This window comes from Strix aluco, chromosome Z (genome assembly GCF_031877795.1).
Source record: "Strix aluco isolate bStrAlu1 chromosome Z, bStrAlu1.hap1, whole genome shotgun sequence".
In the NCBI taxonomy this organism is placed as follows: Eukaryota; Metazoa; Chordata; class Aves; order Strigiformes; family Strigidae; genus Strix; species Strix aluco.
In genome coordinates this window covers 28,749,551-28,768,978 of record NC_133971.1, presented here as the reverse complement: position 1 = coordinate 28,768,978, position 19,428 = coordinate 28,749,551, and the positions used below count along the sequence as shown (strand labels likewise).

The 19,428-nt window shown below is 38.1% G+C and overlaps 1 protein-coding gene across 3 annotated transcripts in view; it reads right to left on the bottom strand.

Annotated features, from left to right (window-relative positions):
- The window catches only part of DOCK8 (dedicator of cytokinesis 8), a 99,070-nt gene that overhangs the window by 76,631 nt on the left and 3,011 nt on the right, over positions 1 to 19,428 (bottom strand). Inside the window, exons 1-2 of one of the 3 annotated variants that reach the window (XM_074812029.1) lie at positions 3,896 to 3,976; positions 2,843 to 2,994 (exon numbers count right to left, since the gene is read on the bottom strand). Coding sequence is in view for 1 of the 3 variants with exons in the window: in XM_074812028.1 (XP_074668129.1) it covers positions 3,896 to 3,998 (103 nt within the window). In the remaining 2 variants the exon portion in view is untranslated. Of the gene's footprint in view, positions 1 to 2,842; positions 2,995 to 3,895; positions 3,999 to 19,428 lie in introns of those variants that run through there. The other 2 variants (XM_074812031.1, XM_074812028.1) reach the window with 2 other exon arrangements.

The following is a 19,428-nucleotide window of genomic DNA, read 5'->3' as shown; positions in this document are numbered from 1 at the left end:
GGAGGGCTGACTGAGGTATGTCCTGGATACCCTCAGATGTGTTCTGCTGGATTCCTGTGCAGTGCACTCAGTGTCCCTTATCCAATCCATGGTATTAATCAGTTATGAAAAAGGCAGCAGTGAGTAGGAACAACAGAGGACAAGGGCAGGTAACCAAAATGATAGTGACAGGCAGTTCCAGCTGGCAGGGAGCTGCCAATGGACCCTACTGCACATGTGACGAAAGACACTAGCAGTAACGAGGCCAAGGCAGTCAGCCTTGGGAGTTACACTAAGGACAAACTATAAGCACCATGACTGCCATCATGAAGATAACACTCATTCGAGGTGCTGTGCCCAAAAGATACTATTAGAAATGCTGTGTGCTTTTGACTCCAAACGAAGTTGAGGGCAAGATATACCCCAGATCAGAAGAAACTATTATTTTCCATCTCTGAGTGTTACCGGCTTGCATATTATTGGAGTTCTAATTTTACTGGACTTTTCAAGTGTTAGTACAACAACTACATGAAAGATTACATGGAACCACTAAAGTTATTATTGCAAACCTTAGATATCAACCGTTTCTACAGCACACGGCATTACACCCTGATAGAGAGGAGTTGTATCTGATTACATCTAATTAGCCTGTCTTACACAGAATGTCCAAACAAAGTTAGAGAAGTACAAGCTCTGCCACTCATACACACTATGAAGCCGTCTGGCTCTTTTTATTTGCTTAGCCTGAAAAACAGAGGCAGAAAATCTTGTTTGATATGGTACCTAGAAATGTTCCACAAACACATAAATGTGACTTCATATGTTAAAAGTATATGTTATTCTATGTATAGATAAAACTGAAAATTATTTTACTTGCTATATAGCCAGCAAAAGTAGTCTGTATATGTTTAGAAACTAAAACATCTGTCCAGTCGAGTACAGAGTTCAGGATCTCCTGTTGTTAATTTTCTTGACAAGTAACAAATAGATCTAAAAGCTACAGCTTTAGAAAACCTATAGTTTATGTTCTGTAAGGTCCAAAAAGGCTGAGGACACCTCAGTGCAGTAAGAGCACAGAAAAATAGCTAGAGTGTTAGAATAATAGCACTGCATAACTTATTTACTAGGAGGAAGAATTCTAGCAAAAATTAGCTATCAAATCATCCTTGTCTGTAAAGAGCAAGGATTGCATTGTACTGATTAGCACAAACACCTTTCACAGGACTGCCTTCTGAAGCTACCAGCAATAAACAGTCTGAACATAGATCAGATAATCTACCTCTATGGTGTTGTTGATGGGGTGTGGGGAAAATAAGGCACTTGGTGTCCCTAATATCAACACTGCCTTTATACTCAATGTTACTGTGGCTACTGTCTCATCCAACGTGCGTTCTGGAGCTATTCTCCTTATACTCCAGTGTTCTTCTCCACAAATAAAATCTGTGGGCCAAAATCATGAAGTCTTCACTCATTATTACTGATTCGTACTCATGCAAGGCTCTCATGCAAGTTGACAGTATTTTCACCTGAGCATGAAGTGATCTTTGCACATAACAGTGTTACACCCACAAGATCAGGAATTTTAACTCAATAGGACAATGAGGAATTCCACAATTTATGAAATATGCAAAGGTGCTCAATGGTGACAAAGCTCTGGGGAACTCTGAGCTACAATGGCTCACACATTATATGCCACGTCAGTCACTGTAAATAGGAATATAAGTTAAAGCTGAGTTTTGGAGACTTTTTAGTGTTCTGGAAATATAAGTGATGAAGTTATTCAACTAATAAAAATCCAGAAACATTTTGCAGAAAGTGAAGAATATTTATAACAAATGCGCTAAAAACATCTAGGAGAAGCAACCCAATTTAAACTTTTGAAAAAAACAGATGTGGTAAATATTACTGCAAATGATGTAGTAGAGATCTTTGAACACAACCAACCACCACCCCCCGCCCCAGGTTCCCCTTTTATAGGGAAAATGTATTTATTGGCCTCTGCATAAATAAAGTCTCTGAGCTCACCCCTCTGCCTGCACTTTTAAGGGTTCGATTGAATTATCTGAAAACACCTTTGGGAAAACCTCTCTCTTTCTTTGCTCTTTTTATCCAAAGGGAAAACCTAAAACTAACAGTAAATCCAGCATGTCATGAGGCAGTCAGCTGAAGAAATACACTGTGCTGCTAATAATTTTTTAGGTTAAGCACTATCTCTGGTTTGTACATAGTGTAGTGCTGAGCATACTGGATCAATTACTATGAGTAAACAGTGATCTTTATTTGCTATTGATTTTCTGTTAATTGTTAGCATAGTATCCTTAAAGTTCACTTACTGCACTGCCAGTAGGTAAAACATTACATGTTAGTATATATATATATGAATGAAGATCCACTAAAAAAAAGAATTCACAAAAGATTAACGTAAAACACAGCTTAAAGTATACAAAAGCATATTACACCTTTTCAGTTGCTGAAGATGTACAAAAATAATTTTGTTTAATACAATCTAATTTTTGATTAAGCATTGCACTTCCTTCCAGAAATCACACTTTTCCATTCTGACAAGTCAAACCCATCGCATTTCATTATGTCTTCCAGATTTTTCTAGTTGAAGTGTTAATAGTCTTTAATCACCAAAAATGTGTGCTTTTGACTATCATAAATTAGACATGAATGTAAAAAAGATGGTGGAAAAGGTAAATGCAGATGGAGGGTAATGGTCTCCCTAATGACTTGTACAAATTATCAAAGAAAACAGAGATACTGTTTCAACTAAGAAGCCAGTGCTCCTTTTCACACATCATACAAGTGTGCAAAACAATTATTCTACAGAAAATGCCACAAATCATTACTGCAAACATACCTTTTTAAGGATGATGGATTAGAGGCATGCAGATTGTGACAGCACACAAAATGGCAGCTACGGCGTAATATTCAGTAAATGAACCGTTACCAAGTTTCTCAAGAGCAAAAGCTGTTGTCTGCATGTAGAAGAAGGGATGTAGCCTCCCCAGGCTGAATAACCGCAAGGAACAAGTTAAAACACCACAGCATTTCAGATTAAGGAAGTGAGTAGTGGCGGGAGGCCCTGACACACAGGAAGTAAGGGCTTACATCTACTGTTTTACATTTTTCACAAGCACTGGTGCACAAAGACTTTTCCTGCTTCTACTTATTGGGCCTCACAAAAATAAAAAATTAAAAAGGTAGGAAGGGGAGTAGCCAAATCTTAACCAGTTTTATTTATGGCAAAACATATTTGCAGAATACCCATCCTCATGAAAGGCAATTAAAAAGAGCTGGCATTTTTTCCCTTTGTCATAAGGGCAGTGTCATACAGCCTGACTTCTTTAGAAGGGGATTACACATGGAAGGCTGAAGATGATTTGGAGACACGTAACAGTTGACTTAACTGTATATATGCCAATCAGGGCATACTTCGGCACTTCTCACTTAATATGCTTACTCTTCATCAGTGAAAAACAGGACAGTGTGCTGTCTCTGCTGCTAGCTCTGGAAACTGTATAGTAAACCAAGCTAGCTGAGCCTCTACGTTTCTTTTTTTCTCTTTATTCACTGACCTCCTTTTGCCAATAATCTGTTATCACCACACAATGCTTTTACTTGATGGAGCTGAATGTTTCCAGCAAGGAAAGGATGTAATATACTCCAATACTTACTAATTAACTTCGATTTATAGTAGTATGCACAAAGACTGTCTATTTCAGGCTCTAAGGACCATTCTCAGTTTTTTTGAATGCGTAATTTCCCCAGCTCACCACAAGTATTTTCTTAGCAGCTTCAGGCAGAAGCCAGTGGAAAGCAAGACAACTTAAGAAGATCACTTAATTTACCCTAAAAGCATTAAGCAATGTAGATGCCAAACCTGTGTAAAGAAGATAAACCCAGAACTTACCAGATGAAGAGTAGAAAAGCCAGGGGTACTTAAGCTTCGTTGGCAGAACTGTGCAAAGCCTGGTTGGAGAGTAAATTGCTTTCTTATTTCTGCAGAGGAGTGCCTTTAATTAAGCAGAGAAAAACCCTTATAACTACAATTATCCCCATACACATTCTAAATGGCAGACTTTAACCAATTTAGACTCCTGTCCCAGTGTTTAGAAATGTATTTTGGTTATGTCCTAGACTCCTCTTGTTTTGTAGTCAATACAAACCTCAAAAAACATTTGCAGTCTTAGATAATTAAATTCTGACACTCCTCCCACAGATCATTATCATTATATTGCAGTCCTCACAACTGGGAAAGGCTATGCAAGAAAGAATAACCTTAAGTGAAGTGTGACTGCAACCTGTACAGAAATACTTGCAGATTCATTTCTGCAAAGCAAAGATACAGGATAATAGAGCAATAGAGAATAAGCAGTAATAGAGAAAGAAAAATGAACATCACTGAGGCAAGTATTTCAATGAACTGTAATTGACCTAGGGATAAAAACAAGACAGGACCACTCACTGAACAGTAAGCCCAGACTTATGTTAATAATGCGGTCTGCCGTGAAAAGCACAAGACAAACCAAAGCATGAGTTTAAAAATCAGCCTATACTGTATCAGCTGAACATTTCAGGAGAAGACTTCTTAAGTGCTAATTAATTCATTTCAATGGGAACAGAAAGAGGTCAATACTGAATTCTTCAGAAATCCCAGAGTGATAGTACAGGTGCATGTACTCAACCTGAAAATTCAGTAATCAGAGTAGCTTGGTAATTTTTCATAGAAACAAATCAATTAATACTTCATATGATTTAAGAATAATCAGCCATAAAATGTTAACAAAACATCTACAATATATTTCACCATGAATGTTTAGGATAAGATTTTTGAAAGAACAAGATGCACTTAGGCAGATTCCAAATTAAAAAAAAACAAAACAAAACAAACAACTCTGCAGCCCACCAGGCCAGCCAACTGAGAGACAGGAAAATACAGAGGTAAGAAGATTTTTCCCCTCTGTACGAGAGTCATTTCCAACTCCAGCAAGCATTGATAGGCATCTTAGAATTACCAGACGCCACAGGACAGTTTGCCTGTTTAGTATGTCCCTTCCCTCCTCTGTGCCCTCCTGATTTCTATGACTACCATACCTATTCTATGACAGTTAATCTCTTACTAGTGCTCCCCTTAACAACCATAACAAAAACCTAAATTCTGCTCAATGCAGTTCTGCTCATGTTAAGAGATGGGCATCTCACAGAAGGTATTAGGACTGACTTCTAAAATAAAAGATGCATAAATAATAGTTGCTTGTAGGTCAAAAGGCCATGCCAGGTGTGAGTGGGACACTGTTCCAATCTGAAGGGTGCAGCAATTGCAGACAGAGCAAAGCCAGATTTATGGAGAAAGAAAAGAAATTCATTTGGAAGAGAAATTCCTACTCATCAGTGGTATTCCAAAAATCAGACAGGATGAAATGGATTTTTTTAAAAGGTTATTCAATAATTATATATGCAACAAGCCATGTAGGGAGAGTGAGGAAGTCTGTGTGTTCCTTAGATTTTTTTTTGCCCTATTTTAAAAGGAAAATCTGCTTGTATATCAAGGTTATTGTTACTCATCTTCCCACTACAAATAAGCTCTGATCGTGAATGTATGTAGCAAGGTATAAAATAAACTCCAAATTATTCAAAAATACTATTTCCCTTCAAACTGAGTCAGTTTCTACACCATGCACAAGTATCTGTTACCGATGTAAATGACAGATATAGTAGCAGATGTTGGGTTAATGAATGTAAAAAACTCTGTTACAGTGTATTGCAGAAGTTGCTGCTGTAAACAATGATATAACACATCTGAATTACACCAGCTATGGGGTCATCAGGCTCTTTGAAGGGGAAATGGTATGAATTTTGATCTAGGAAAGAGGAAGCATGTGGATAAAGGGCAAATCTGCTGTCTGGTAAAAGCCTGTGCAAGCCCAGCTAACAGAGAGGAAATACATTTCTCAGGACTGCTGACATTAGTTCCAGAGTGTCCCCAATACTGAAAGAAAGAACCTGTAAAATAAATCAGTCCAATGGAAGAAGAATCCTGAAATCTATAAAGGTGACTTTCAAATAGTTTCAGAGTAGTTTGATTGATTGATTACATGTTTTTCATATCACTGAAGGAAGAAAGAAAGAAATAGGGTAAGAATAACATAAGACAGCAAAGTTGGTTTGAACGAACTCAGAAATGATTGTCAGGATCTACTAGGAATAGGTAAAGGAAAGACACAGCTGCTGAAGATGCTAAACCAAAAGCACAAGTTGACTACTGAAAAGGTGGGTGTTACAGAGATCAGTACGTAAAGTTTTGAAAACCTGAGAACCAAGGTGTAAACAGAGTTCCTTCTAGATGGCTTTTCAATAATGTCAGAATGGCTGTGGTCTGAGAGATGCCTGTTTTCTGATCAAACAGCTACCTCAGACACTGTCTGGGTACCCACAGGAAAATGATGGTCCACATTAACCTAGTGCATGTGGTGTCCCAGCTTTTATGGAGGCTGCAGTCCACCTATGACATGGCCTTACTTTTACCCTCCCTGCCTGTACAACAGCCCTGTCTGATTCTGAGAAGAGCTTTACAGTCATCCTTAGCAGCAGCAATGGTCTAGCTATTGCTAAAAAACAATAAGGAAAGAAGGCAAGTGATTAAAGATCACCACAAAGCAGTCACTGAAAAATCTGAGAAAAAAAGGCAACTGTATCTCTAGAAAGGAGGGCTCAAATAATCATGGACCAGTGAGCTCACCTCTGATAGTCAAAAAGGTAGTAGAGCAACTCATAAGTACCTGGAACATCAGGTCCCAAACTGTGGTCTCCAGTTGAAGCAAGGGGGCCATGAAATCTTACTTAACAATAAAATGTACACCACCTTAGTAACACCTGTTTATTAATGGTCCAATGATGAAGTGCATGGTGGGCAACTAAAAAACTGTGGACCGTAGTAAGCTATGGTCCAGAAAGTTTGGCAATTATTGGACTATTATTGGCAGTTATTAGGTAATGATGAACTATCAATATGGATTTATCAAAGGGCAGTAATGTAAAACCAATCTAATACTTTTCTGTGATTGATAGTTTAACTAGGTTCAGTAAGGCTTTTGATAGTGTCCCTCATGACATTCCTACAAGCAAAGTAAAGAGACAGTGGCTAGATGTAATCATCACAGCTGTTTTCAAAACCGGTTAAAAAACATATTTAAGGCATAGGCATCAATAGTTAAAAATAAGATTGTGAAGAGATTTCAAACAATATACTACTCTAAGTGAGAAGCAAGTTAATTTTTCCGCAGTCTAGTTCCAGTCCATATTTTGTTTTACAACACTGATGTTCGTATAGGTAACATAGTAATAAAATTTGTGGATCACATCAGACAGGAAGGAGTTGTAAGTGCTCTGAAAGGCACAGCTAGCACTCAAAATGATCTCGTATTTTAGAAATAGTCTGAAACCAGCCAGTTAGATTCAATAAAAATAAATGTAAACCCTTCAGAAGAAAGAAAAAATCAAATGCAGAAATACAAAAAGGGAAATGAACTGAGCCATGCCACAGAAGAGGCTCTGAGAGAGTGTACTGGGACACCTATCAAAGTACTATAAGTGAGGAAAAAGAGAAATTATTTATTTAAGCCAATGAGACAGTGCTTAGGCTGATGTACACACTTAGAACACCACTGAGTAATATGCAATCAAATTTAAGAGGCTTCAAAAGAGAGCAGTCAGATTGTTAAAAATTTTGGGAAGGATGACTCATGAGGAAAGATTGAAAAAAACAGATGTGTTACAAAAGACATGACTGAGGGGACACAGCAGTTGTCCTTGACTGTGTAAAAGGTACCAACCTGTAAAGAAAACAGTGAGCAATTCATGTCCACAAAGTGAAGACGAAGAAGAAGTCATCTGCTTAAACTGAAGTCAGAAAGATTTAATAAGTTATTAGGAAAAATGTTGCTACTGCTACAGCAGCAGGACACTGGAAGTGGCCATCTGGTGATGCCACAGTTACAAGAACACACTGGTGGTGTAGATCATGTCTCTGAACTACCTGGAGAACAGCCCCTGGGCAACTGCAAGCCTTTCAGAGACCAGCAATGAGACTCAGCAGTGTGTTAATAGCTCTTCAGACCTCTCGTGTTGGTACCTGTCCCTTTGTTTAGGATAAAGAGGAAATACTAGCTGAAAAGAAAAAGGTTAGATTTGGGGGAGTTTTTTTACACAAAAGTCACTGCTGAAATCAGTTAGTCAGTGTTTACATGGCACATTGCAAGATAGTGTAAGCCTGTGGAAAGATGGGAGAGCCGAGGGCTCTTCTGGACTGTCTAGATCCTTGTCTGCTCCATGGTGTTGGAGCAAAATACCAACTGGAATTCATTGCGCCACTCTGTGTTGTCTTGGCTCTACCTGAACAATGATGCCACACTCCTCTGGTTTAAATCTTGAAAAAGCTGGAATTCACCAGACTTCCCAATCCACCCAAATGGGACTGGAGGATAGCAAAAAAATCTAAACCAAAACAAAAACTGGTGCTGCTTAATCAGAATTTCACCAGTGTCTGTCCCACTGGTAGATGCAATCCTCCAGCAATTCTCCTGAACTGCTAAGAAAAAGTTGAGACATAGTCTGTATTGCACAAATACTCTCCAATGCAAAGTGTACAGTTTGCATAATATATTAAAACAGCAGTGTAACTGAAGTAACAGACTATGCCTGGAGGTTCTTAAAATTAAATTTAACTTGTAGGTCAACTTCTGAGATGTTTCTCAGGGCAGAGCTCATTGCAGGATTGGGAACTTGGAGATTTGTGTTACTGGTTGTGCCTAGATGAGGTATCAGGAAAGGAAGATAAAATAGTCTTTTATTTTCTCTCTCTAACATATGTTAGATTTGTGGCTGAACAGTGCTGGGTTCTATATTTAAAATTATATGAATGCTTATAATGCATAAAGCTGGTTCTGTAGTTTTACTGTAAATTCTGCTCAACAATATAGTTCTTTGAAATATATAGTTTAAAAGCAGGCACAATGGGTATTTTGCTAGTATGTCGATAATACGAAAACTTCAACCCAGAACAGAAATCTAGAAATAAAAGAAAACAGAAAGAGAACAGTTTTAAAGATCATCTATTAACTGGAAATCAGAAACTTCATAAGAAAAAACCTGATTTTTAAAGTATGCTTCACACGCCTACTGGATCAAGTTATCCAAAGTTACCTACTATTAGAATTCACCTACTAGAGGGAGGCAGGAAGAGCAGTCCTTAACACCCTTACAGTCCTTTCCAGCAGACTCTGAGGAGCAATGAGTTGTCTTTGGCAAGAGCTGCATACACACTTAGACAGCAAGGAAAGATAAAAAAATGAAATAAAGAGAGACTGTAAGAACTATCCTCAAGGACAGAGAAACATTTCATATTTAAATGTATACAGATGGCAGAATCATAAAGTAGAATAGTGAAAACCTTTGCTTAACAGGTAAAATATTCAGTCTTGGCTACCCTGAGGACTAATTCCTTTCATCTGATACTGACACAGAAAACTCTCAACTAGCTTTTGTTCCTTTCCTGAGCTTAACATGAAACTTCTCTAGTTACAACTAAAAACAAGCAACAAAAAACTCTGGGAGAGAAAAAGGTAACAATTACCTACCATCCACCTACTTCACTCCCACACACAAACACATAAAGTTTTGGGCAACAATCCAGATCTTTAAGTAGCAAATATGGGAATCTTGCTTTTTCTACCCAGTGGAACTGGCTGTTTTTCTTCTAAGTTTCTAATCAGTCCTTAAGGCATCAGACCTCTGCTTTGTTAGTCACTGTTTACAGCAGTGGTCCATCTGAACTAGCTGCTATTTCCCTGATGGCTCAGGTAGGCTATACACCCTCTGGCGTGTCACCCCTGCTTTGGAGTCTACCACATTAAGACTCTGTATCAGCTAAGGAATAAAGATCATATTCAATTTGGTTGAAATTTAACCACAATCTTCTCAAAGGAGATGGTGAAGGAACAAAGAAAGAAGTCTAGGAGAGGTAATCCTCGACTTTATTATGCTGGCAGCTTGTTACAAAGTAAATCGGGCAAGAGGTTAATCTTTGTCCCAGGTCATACACGCCGTTCATTCCATGAAGATTTTTCACTGCTGCTCAGTTTTGCTATTTCTGCCTCATGAAAAGACATAAACACACACAAAAATTCATTTTCTAATCCTGGCAATGGAGGAAAAGGACAACCATACTTTCATGTCATGCAATGAAACTGAAGATTTAGGATTTGGTCCTGATCAACCATGCTTTTATGTGCTTTTTAATCACTGCTCTATGGATAATATGGAAAAGCTATGATACAACATTTGAGAAGACATTGTGCATGCATTGTTGACTGGTTGGCTCTTGCAATGAAAGTGGTTTTAGGTGTAATGTTTCATATGATAGTTTAGTGGTACCTCCTGGAAAGCAGAGAGTATAAATCAATCGTATTTGTCATCCTATTATAGACTTAAGCTGATCATGATAGTTTATATATGCAATACAAAGTTTCTAATGAATAATACACATATGCTAATTAATGATGCTAACAGAAGATAAATTTGTGTGAAAACAGCAGAACTCTTTTGTTGTTCCCATTAGCTTAAAATCTATCAGCATACAGCAATATATACACAAATCTTTCATTATGAATGGATTAACCTCAATTTATCTAAGGATAATTTTCTGTGGTTGGTTCGGAGCAGTCTCTGCTTGAAGTACTAAAGCTCACATGGGTCACTCATTCAATCTTCATTTCAAATGAGATAGCTGAAGAAATGCTGTCTAACAAATGTGCCCCTGAAGTCTCCACAGGACTCTACAGGTCTCTATTCCAGGGCAAACATTGTAGTTTGGGCCTACCTCTTCTTTTTTTTTTTTTTTTCTTTCCCTCTTTTGTTTTTGTTTTTTTCTGGCTTGTTCCTTGGTAAACTGTTTAAAAGTCTTCCAATTCCTAGATCCTCTACAACAGGACAATTTCAAAAGCATTAGTGATCATACATGCCATCTTCCTTTTATACTGTGACTTGAAATAGAACTGTATCAGTTTATGCTTTTAGATTTTTGTTTTGGTTGCACTATCCTACCAACTCACAACAGGGTGATTATGAAATAAATGCCAGGATTTGTTTTCCAGCTCACACGTATTATCTGAGCTTCACAAGGATTTCACTAAGAAAATGCTACTGTAATGCTGATAATTTTATAAAACCTGTACGAAGTATAATAATTTATGTGCTTTATTTTTACTTTCTTCCTAATAAACAATTATTAATAACTGAAAAAAAGTCAGACATTAAGAGCAATAATAAAGACCATGTAAATGTTTTTCTAGGGAATTTTTTCTTTTTGCTTCTACAAAATTGTTTTTATTTTTATCAGGAAAAAAATTTGTACATTGTCTCATGACTGACAATTTCAAAAAAATTCACAATATATTCACAGATCGTTCTTTAATACTGTGAGTACTTCAGAAGTCAAAGGAGGAGATCATGCAAATGGCACAGAACTGGAAATATAATTTGTCTTAACATTTTGGCCCCTCATTGCCTAAGAATACAGATTTGTGGAGTTTCAATGTGACCTTTCTGTGACAGGAAAACCATGAGTTGGTTTTTTTCCAGTTACTTCTTAGAATAACATTTTTTCTTTAAAGCTGTAAGTTTAACTAGAAAAACTAAAATCTTTTATTAGGGCAGTATACTTCAAAAAAAAAAAAAAGGCCCAATTTCAAGTACATGAAGATGTACTGCCATTTTTAGAACAGGGAATTTTGATTCAACTTCAGCGGGAGCCAGAGCAGTAACTAAAATACACCTGAAAGCTGAATCTTCCACTCACACTTTTAAAAATACGAATGTCCACAGAATCTGGCATATGTTAACAACTCTGCTGTTCAAAAGAATATATTTTTATATCTGCTGGCTATCACTACAGATACAAATTCCACAGAAATTATACTACACACCCTCATAAACACATTTGGATGATGCAAGACATTTGATGTTACAAACTGAATTTCAGTTTGTGATTCATCTGGAAAATTTCAAGCTTGGGGAAAGGTTAAATTTTACTTTAACAATGTTCTAAACATGAGGTTTTGCTATTATAATGATAAAAAGCTCAGATCATGTGACAACTGAAATAAAATATACTCTTACCTAATCTAGTTTGCTTGACTTTAGGGAAAAATACTAATATCGAGTCCAGGTGTTCTGACTCCTTTATAAAAAGTCTTCAGGCCATTATTACTGAAGCTCAGGAAACTGTGATTTATCATGTGCAAGTATTATTCTATGAAGGTCACAGGAAAAATATTGTGGACTTTTTATATGAACTTGGCCCAAAAGCTGACCTAGGCCTGGACCTATTTTTCTGTAACTGCATTCATGATGGCAAGCATTTAGTGTATGTTATCAGGTAAGCACCTTCCACAGGCCCTTTTTCTACTGCTACAGAAAACTGTATAGGCTGGTGTGTGTTTTTCAGAACAAATTAAAAAAAAATCAAGCCAGAATAGATAAAAGGACAACTATGCTGAACTATGCCCATGAACCGTAATTTTAAATGACCATAAAAACTAAAACTGGTAAAAGTGCTGGTTCTCACTTCATGTTTAAAAATAAAAACTGTTTGGAAAGATAAATAAGATAATTCATACGCAGGACCTGTTGGACATAAAGATGTTTCTCATTTGCAATATTTTTCTTGGGTAAGCTTAGGGTTTCCTGTACTGTAAAAAAAGAACCTCATCACAAGTTGCAGCCTAGACTTTACAATGCATATAGATGCCTGAAATCTAAGAGGGACATAAAATCTTAAAAAAGAATTTTAAAATGCAGCTTTTCCACTCAGAGCCTGAAGTCCATTTCCTGCTCACCAGCCATTTTCCAGAGACACAGCAAAAAGCTCAGTACTCTCATCATGTAGCAGGGATTATGTCTGATTCCAGTGATTGCACAGATATGCAAGTACAGTACAATACCAGACTTCAACAACTGTAATAGAAAATAGATGGTTATATTTTAAACACAAAGGAGTACGCAGTCTGATGAAGAGATTATCTTCCTGATAACAACAGCTGTCAGTAACGTCTCAACAGTAACAGCAGTATTATGTTTGCATGACCAACTGTTCTCTAAAGGCTTTGTTTCTACAGCTGCCTACTTGCTGATGAGGAGTACACTTAGGAGTAGGACCCTATGTTACCTGCGCCTGTAATGCTTCATACAGTTTTGGCTGGATGGGCCTGTGTTTGTCGTCAACCACCTTCTTAAGTGGCTGCTATCACCTTGACTGTGTAGCAGGCAGACCACTCCAGAAAAGATAATCATAAAGTTTGGGATAAACAATAGAAACCAAAAGTAAATCACTGTGAATGACCAAAGGCATTAGTATCCTCTGAAAAGTAGTTAAGAGGGCATTTTCTTTCTCCTCTCTTCTACTTCCTAAAAGATATATTTTAGGCAGGAAATGTTGTAATCTTTTGCACAGTGTACCAGAGGAAAATGCATTTACTTTTTGTGATGGACAATAGGATGTCAAATCTAGTAAGAGCGTCCTCAATAATCTTTGAAAAATGAGCAGGTACTTACTGGAATCTATATTAGGACTATGAATTAATACCCTATGGCATAATCTTGATATATGATACTGCTTTCTTGCTCAGCCTACTCCTGTAACTGATTTACAATTCACCTCTGCTACAGGAGGAAGCAATGTTCACACACTTCCCCATCGGAACTAGAAACATCTTAAGGAACACAGTTTTGCACAAACATAGCTTTGTGCATTGCTTGCTTTTCATTCTATAAGAAAAAATTACTTGTATAAAACATGACAGAGCTTGCAATCTAAGCCCAGTCCATAACAAATATTATAGCAGTGTTCCTCCCCTCATGAAGTTGTCTCTCTTATGGCCTATAGCTACGTTCTACTCATATGGTCTACAGCATAGCTTACTCCCAGGTATAATTCAACAGACTGTGTGAATGCAGACAGGCTTTGATATAGTTGGGCCTAAATGCAACAATTGTCATGCCAGAATGTGAGATGCAAATCAGTTGATATTGGTTTGAATTACACATAGTGACAAGCCAAACTGTATACCGTTTAAATTTGTCGTTTGCTCAAGTGTGGTCGTAAAACATATTTAGAAGCACTGCACTGACATAGATTTAGTCTAATTTGACTGCTCACTGGAAACACCCTAGCATAGGCAAATTAATTATCTTTAGGGCTGATGAAAAGATAACCTCACAGGCATTAGGAAATTCCCTGTATTATCTCTAGAGCTATTTACAATAGACAGGATCCACCCCTAGTCTGCTTTAGTATTCTTGAGTTTGTGGTAGATTTAGAAGGTCGTTATTCCTGCAGGTTACATCTCTCCCTTGGAGTGGAGGAGTACCTGTAAAAATGTCCCAGACGAAGAGAGACAGGTTAATATACTTAAGGAAACAGTCATCTGAGGCATTTAACGACTGTTTAGTTGTTCACATGCAGTGAGCACTCATAACGGATACAACAGGAATGAAACCATGGTCTCAACTCCTTATCTTTTCTGCTCACTCAGATTGCCTTGAATCCAAACAGTGGTGGGATGGGAGGTAAAGCATCTATGTGCAGCAACTGCAGTGGGGACTGGCCTTTATGAGTAGCGTATGAAGGAGCAGAACTCCCTGTCTTCTCTCCCTTCTCTGCACTTACTTGAGAGCCATGTACAATCTATTCCTTATGCTGTATACAAATCCAGACGACACCAAGACAATGATGCTATAAAAAGCTAGGAGAAATTAGCTTGCAGTAAGTCAGGAAGACAGAATTGTCTTTTTCTGGGCAGAAGTAACGCTTAGGAGACTGGGTTCTTCATATGTCTAAAGGAAACTTATGTCTAAAGCCAGTGAAGTACGAGTTGGATGAGCAGACAATGAGTCGGACTGAAAACTGGCTGAACAGCCAGGCCCAGAGGGGGGTGATCAGTGGCATGAAGCCTAGATGGAGGCCATTAACTAGCAGTATAACCCAAGGGTCAATACTGGGTTCAATCCTGTTTAACATCTTCATTAATGATCTGGAATGGGGCGAGTGTACCCTCAGCAAGTTTGCTGATGACACAGAACTGGGAGGAGTGGTTGATGCATCAAAGAGTCATGCTGCCCTTCAGAGGGACCTCAATGGGCTGGAAAAACGGATTGACAGGAAAATCCCCTCAGAGAGGATCTTACCAATGTATACAAATATCTGAAGGGAGAGCGTAAAGAAGATGGGGCTAGCCTCTTTTCAGTGGTTCCCAGTGACAGGATCAGAAACAATGGGCACAACCTGAGACACGGGGGCTTCCACTTGAAACACTTTTTACTGTGAGGGTGATTGACCCCTGGCACAGGTTGCCCAGAGAGGTTGTGGAGTCTGTCTCCTTGGAGGTCTTCAAAAGCCATCTGGACATGGTCCTGGGCAGCCAGCTCTAGGTGGCCTTGTTTGAGCAGAGGGGTTGGACAAGATGACCTTCAGAGGTCCCTTCCAACCTCAACCATTCTGTGATTCTGTGAAAGATACTTTGGTCAGTTTACAATCTACCCCTGTAAACTGGAAATGGGAGATAGATGCTCTGGCAGTTGGGAAAAAAACCATGTTCAATTCAGCTGAAAAACTGGAAAAAAATTAATATAAAAGTTAACGAAAGGTGAAAAAAGTATAATGATATTTGTGAAAGACAAGCACCCTGGTATTTCCTACAGACAAATTAGAAGGCTCTCAAACAAAACCGGTATGCAGGAACAACATTAGTCTGACTTACCTCAGTGCCTGGTAAGATCATGCAACAGATTCTCCTGAAGTTATGTTGAAGCATATGGAATACAGGGAGGTGATTAAAGACAGCCAACATGGCTTCATCTAGGACAAATTGTGCCTGACTAATCTAGTGGCCTTGTACAATGGAGTGACTGCATCAGTTCCCTGCACGGAAAAAGAGCAACTGATATCATCTACCTGGACTTCTGTACAGTCCCCCACAACTTTCTTACCTCTAAACTGGAGGGATACAGATTTGATGGATGGAGTGTCAGCTGGATAAGGAACTAGCTGGATGGCCCCAACTAAAGAGTTACAGTGAATGGCTCAATGTCTAAATCAAAACCAGTAACAAGTGGTGTTCCTCATGAGTAAGTACAGGCATGAATACTATTTAATATCTTCATTAATGACATACATAGTGGGACTGAGTGCAGCCTCAGCTAGTTCTCAGACAACACCAAGCTGTATGGTGCAGTTGACATGCTGGATGGAAGGGATGCCATCCAGAGGGACTCTGACAGGCTGAAGGGGTGGGCCTACATGAACCTCATGAAGTTCAACAAGGCCAAGTACAAGGTCCTGCAATCCCCAAGATCAGTGCAGACTGGGGGATGAATGGATTGAGAGCAGCCCTGCAGAGAAGGACTTGGGGGTATTGGTGGGTGAAAATCTGGACATGAGTCAGCAATGTGCACTTGCAGCCCAGAAAGCCAACCATATCCTGGGCTGTATCAAGCAAAGTGTGGCCAGCAGGTCGAGGGAGGGGATTCTCCCACTCTACTCTGTTCTCGTGAGAGTCCATCTGGAGTACTGTGTTCAGCTCTGGGTCCCCCAGTACAAGAAAGACACAGACCTGTTTGAGCACATCCAGAGGAAGGTCACAAAGATGATCAGAGGTATGGAACATTTCTTCTATGAAGAAAGGATGAGAGAGTTGGGGTTGTTCAGCCTGGAGAAGAGAAGGCTTCAGGTAGACTCTTTGTGGCCTTTCAATATGTAAAGGGGAATTATAAGAAAGACGGAGAAAGACTTTTTAGTAGGGCCTGTTGCAACAGGACAAGAGGTAATAGTTTTAAAGTTAAAAGAGGGTAGGTTCCAATTAGTTATAAGAAAGACATTTTTTATGATGAGGGTGGCAAGACACAGGAACACCTCCCTGGCAGTGTTCAAGGCTGGGGTGAACGGGGCTCTGAGCAGCCTGACCTAGTGGAAGGTGTCCCTGCCCATGGCAGGGGGGTTGGAACTAGGTGATCTTTAAGGTCCCTTCCAACCCAAACCTTTGTATTGATTGTAAGATTCAAACCTGATCTTTATATTCCCTGCACATGCAGCTCCAAGTAATCTCCAAAAAATTTAAAAAATCAGCTTCTCATTTATTTTTATGGAAGTCTAAGAAAACCAGCCATTTACATAAACTGTTACTAACAGATTTTTATACATAACATATGAAACTTATATACATCCTGCTTTTTTATCTTTAATCTGTTATTAGTGTTTAACATTCTCCGTACCAAACACAAATCCACTACTATTTCACTCGTGTAGTATGTAAGAAGTAGTCTTTTCCCATAACAATTACAATTTTTTAACCTCTCTTAAAAGCCATAGTGCACTGTATATTTATGGTATGGCTTGTCGATGAATTCAAGTGTGTTAGTATTTGATCATCTGATAAAACTGTCTTGAATATAAACACTAAAACATTTATTAAGTTATCCTCACTTAGATTCTCAGGGTGCAACTCATTAGAGTAAAGCAGGATTCAACCCTTTCATCAAGTATGCTCTCCTCTGTCACTCTCTTGAATTAGGTTGACCCAGTAAAAATGAACACGGGATTTTTAATCCCACCACTGTCCTGACATTACATAGTATAAGGCTATGGCTCAACGGTCATACTTGATAAGAAGGATGTATCTATAAGCAGCTTTTTAAAGTTGATAAAGTATGAATGTGTGTTTTAGGTATGCATCAAACACAAGGAAAACGCCTTCACTATTAGCAGACTGGTAATTTTATTCAGGTTTTTATAATATATTACTTTACGTAAGAAACTGACTATGAGAGTTTACCACATCTTTTTAAAAATGCAATAGATCTTTATACTTACTACATAAATCTATTGTACATACAAAGAACTGAGGTTCCTCTTGCAGCTTATTTAATATATTTAAAGTTTAAAAAGAAAAATTAATTAAAAAAATATCTTGGTCTGTACAATGGAGTCTGGACAATGTTTTTAAGTAATCAGCATTTTATTATATCCATAAGACAAGGGTTTTATTGAAATTCAATCAAAAGATGCTGGCCTCAGCCCCATAAAGGGGTTGCACTGAAGAGAAATCTGCTATCAGAGTACATAGGAAATGGCCTGTTCTGCCACTGAAACCATGTTGCACCTGACCCCTCTGCAACAGTCTTTGCCATTTAGGCAAATTTCTTGGGAACCTTCAGAACTGAGACTTTATGCAATATAAGATTTAAGCTGACCTTTTAATTTCAGGTAGAAATAATTTAAATGCATTGTCCTCATTAATGTAAAGTAGAATTTATGGTACAATTTGAGAATTAGCTCTTTGACTTTTATCACAGGCTTTTTAAAATTTGAAATCTTTAGCTAAATGTTTGCTTTAATATTGGTAGGGTCAGTTGTTTGTTTTTTTAAATATAAATCTATGCAGGTAAACTCATCCTTAAGTACACTTCTTAAAACTAGAACAGGAAAAGAAAATTTGTTTGGCAACTGGACAATTTCAGGGACAAGGAAATGAAATAAGTAAATGCTAAAAATCTGTTTTATAACACTTGTAAAATGCAGACATTGGTTGTCTGTAGAGACAGTTGAGGAATATGTCTATTGGGAGGGTTTTTAATTACATGAGTCACATGACTAAAAGTTAAGTGATATGTTAGGGAGCTGAATTGCTGCTCTTGATAGTTTTCTGTTTTGCAATTTATGTGTTGAAATGTTTTGAATGTACAGCACTCGTGGCCAGGGCCCCAGGTAGCTGCCTAAAGCATGATTTTCTTCACTTGAAATCAAAACAACTAACTACTACTGCAAGATCTATGTGGAAGATAAAACAGTAAACTACACTAGCTAAATAAAAGTAATAAAACCAGAAAATCTCTTCTGTGAGTGCTGCGTTTATCCTAACACACTGCTGGGACAACCTGAATAAAATTCAGCTTCTACGGTCTCTCAAATGTACACTGCTCAGCTGGTACATGTTAGAGACCACACTTTTAACAATGATAAGTTCTTTTTTCTCAGCAGCTTACAAAATGATTTTTCAACTTTCTTGATTTCTGGTCATAAATACTGTGATTGGAAAGTAGACACATAACATGCAACCCAGATACTTTCTAATTACTATCTAGGACTCAACTCAACAAGGATGATCTGCTTTTTCATGACCTGTGCTGGCTTCTGACCACCACAGACACCTAACACTCGTAAGGGTCTATTGGTGTTGCACATTAATGAGGGTTTTCTTTCCCTTCCTTTGTCCAACACAGGAGGCCATTTGGAAAGACAGTTACAACTTAGTTTTAAGTGATACTTCAGGCTTCATTTTGAAGAATGAATAAAGTTGGCCCAGAATTTAATCTGTCACGTAATAAAGAAAATGT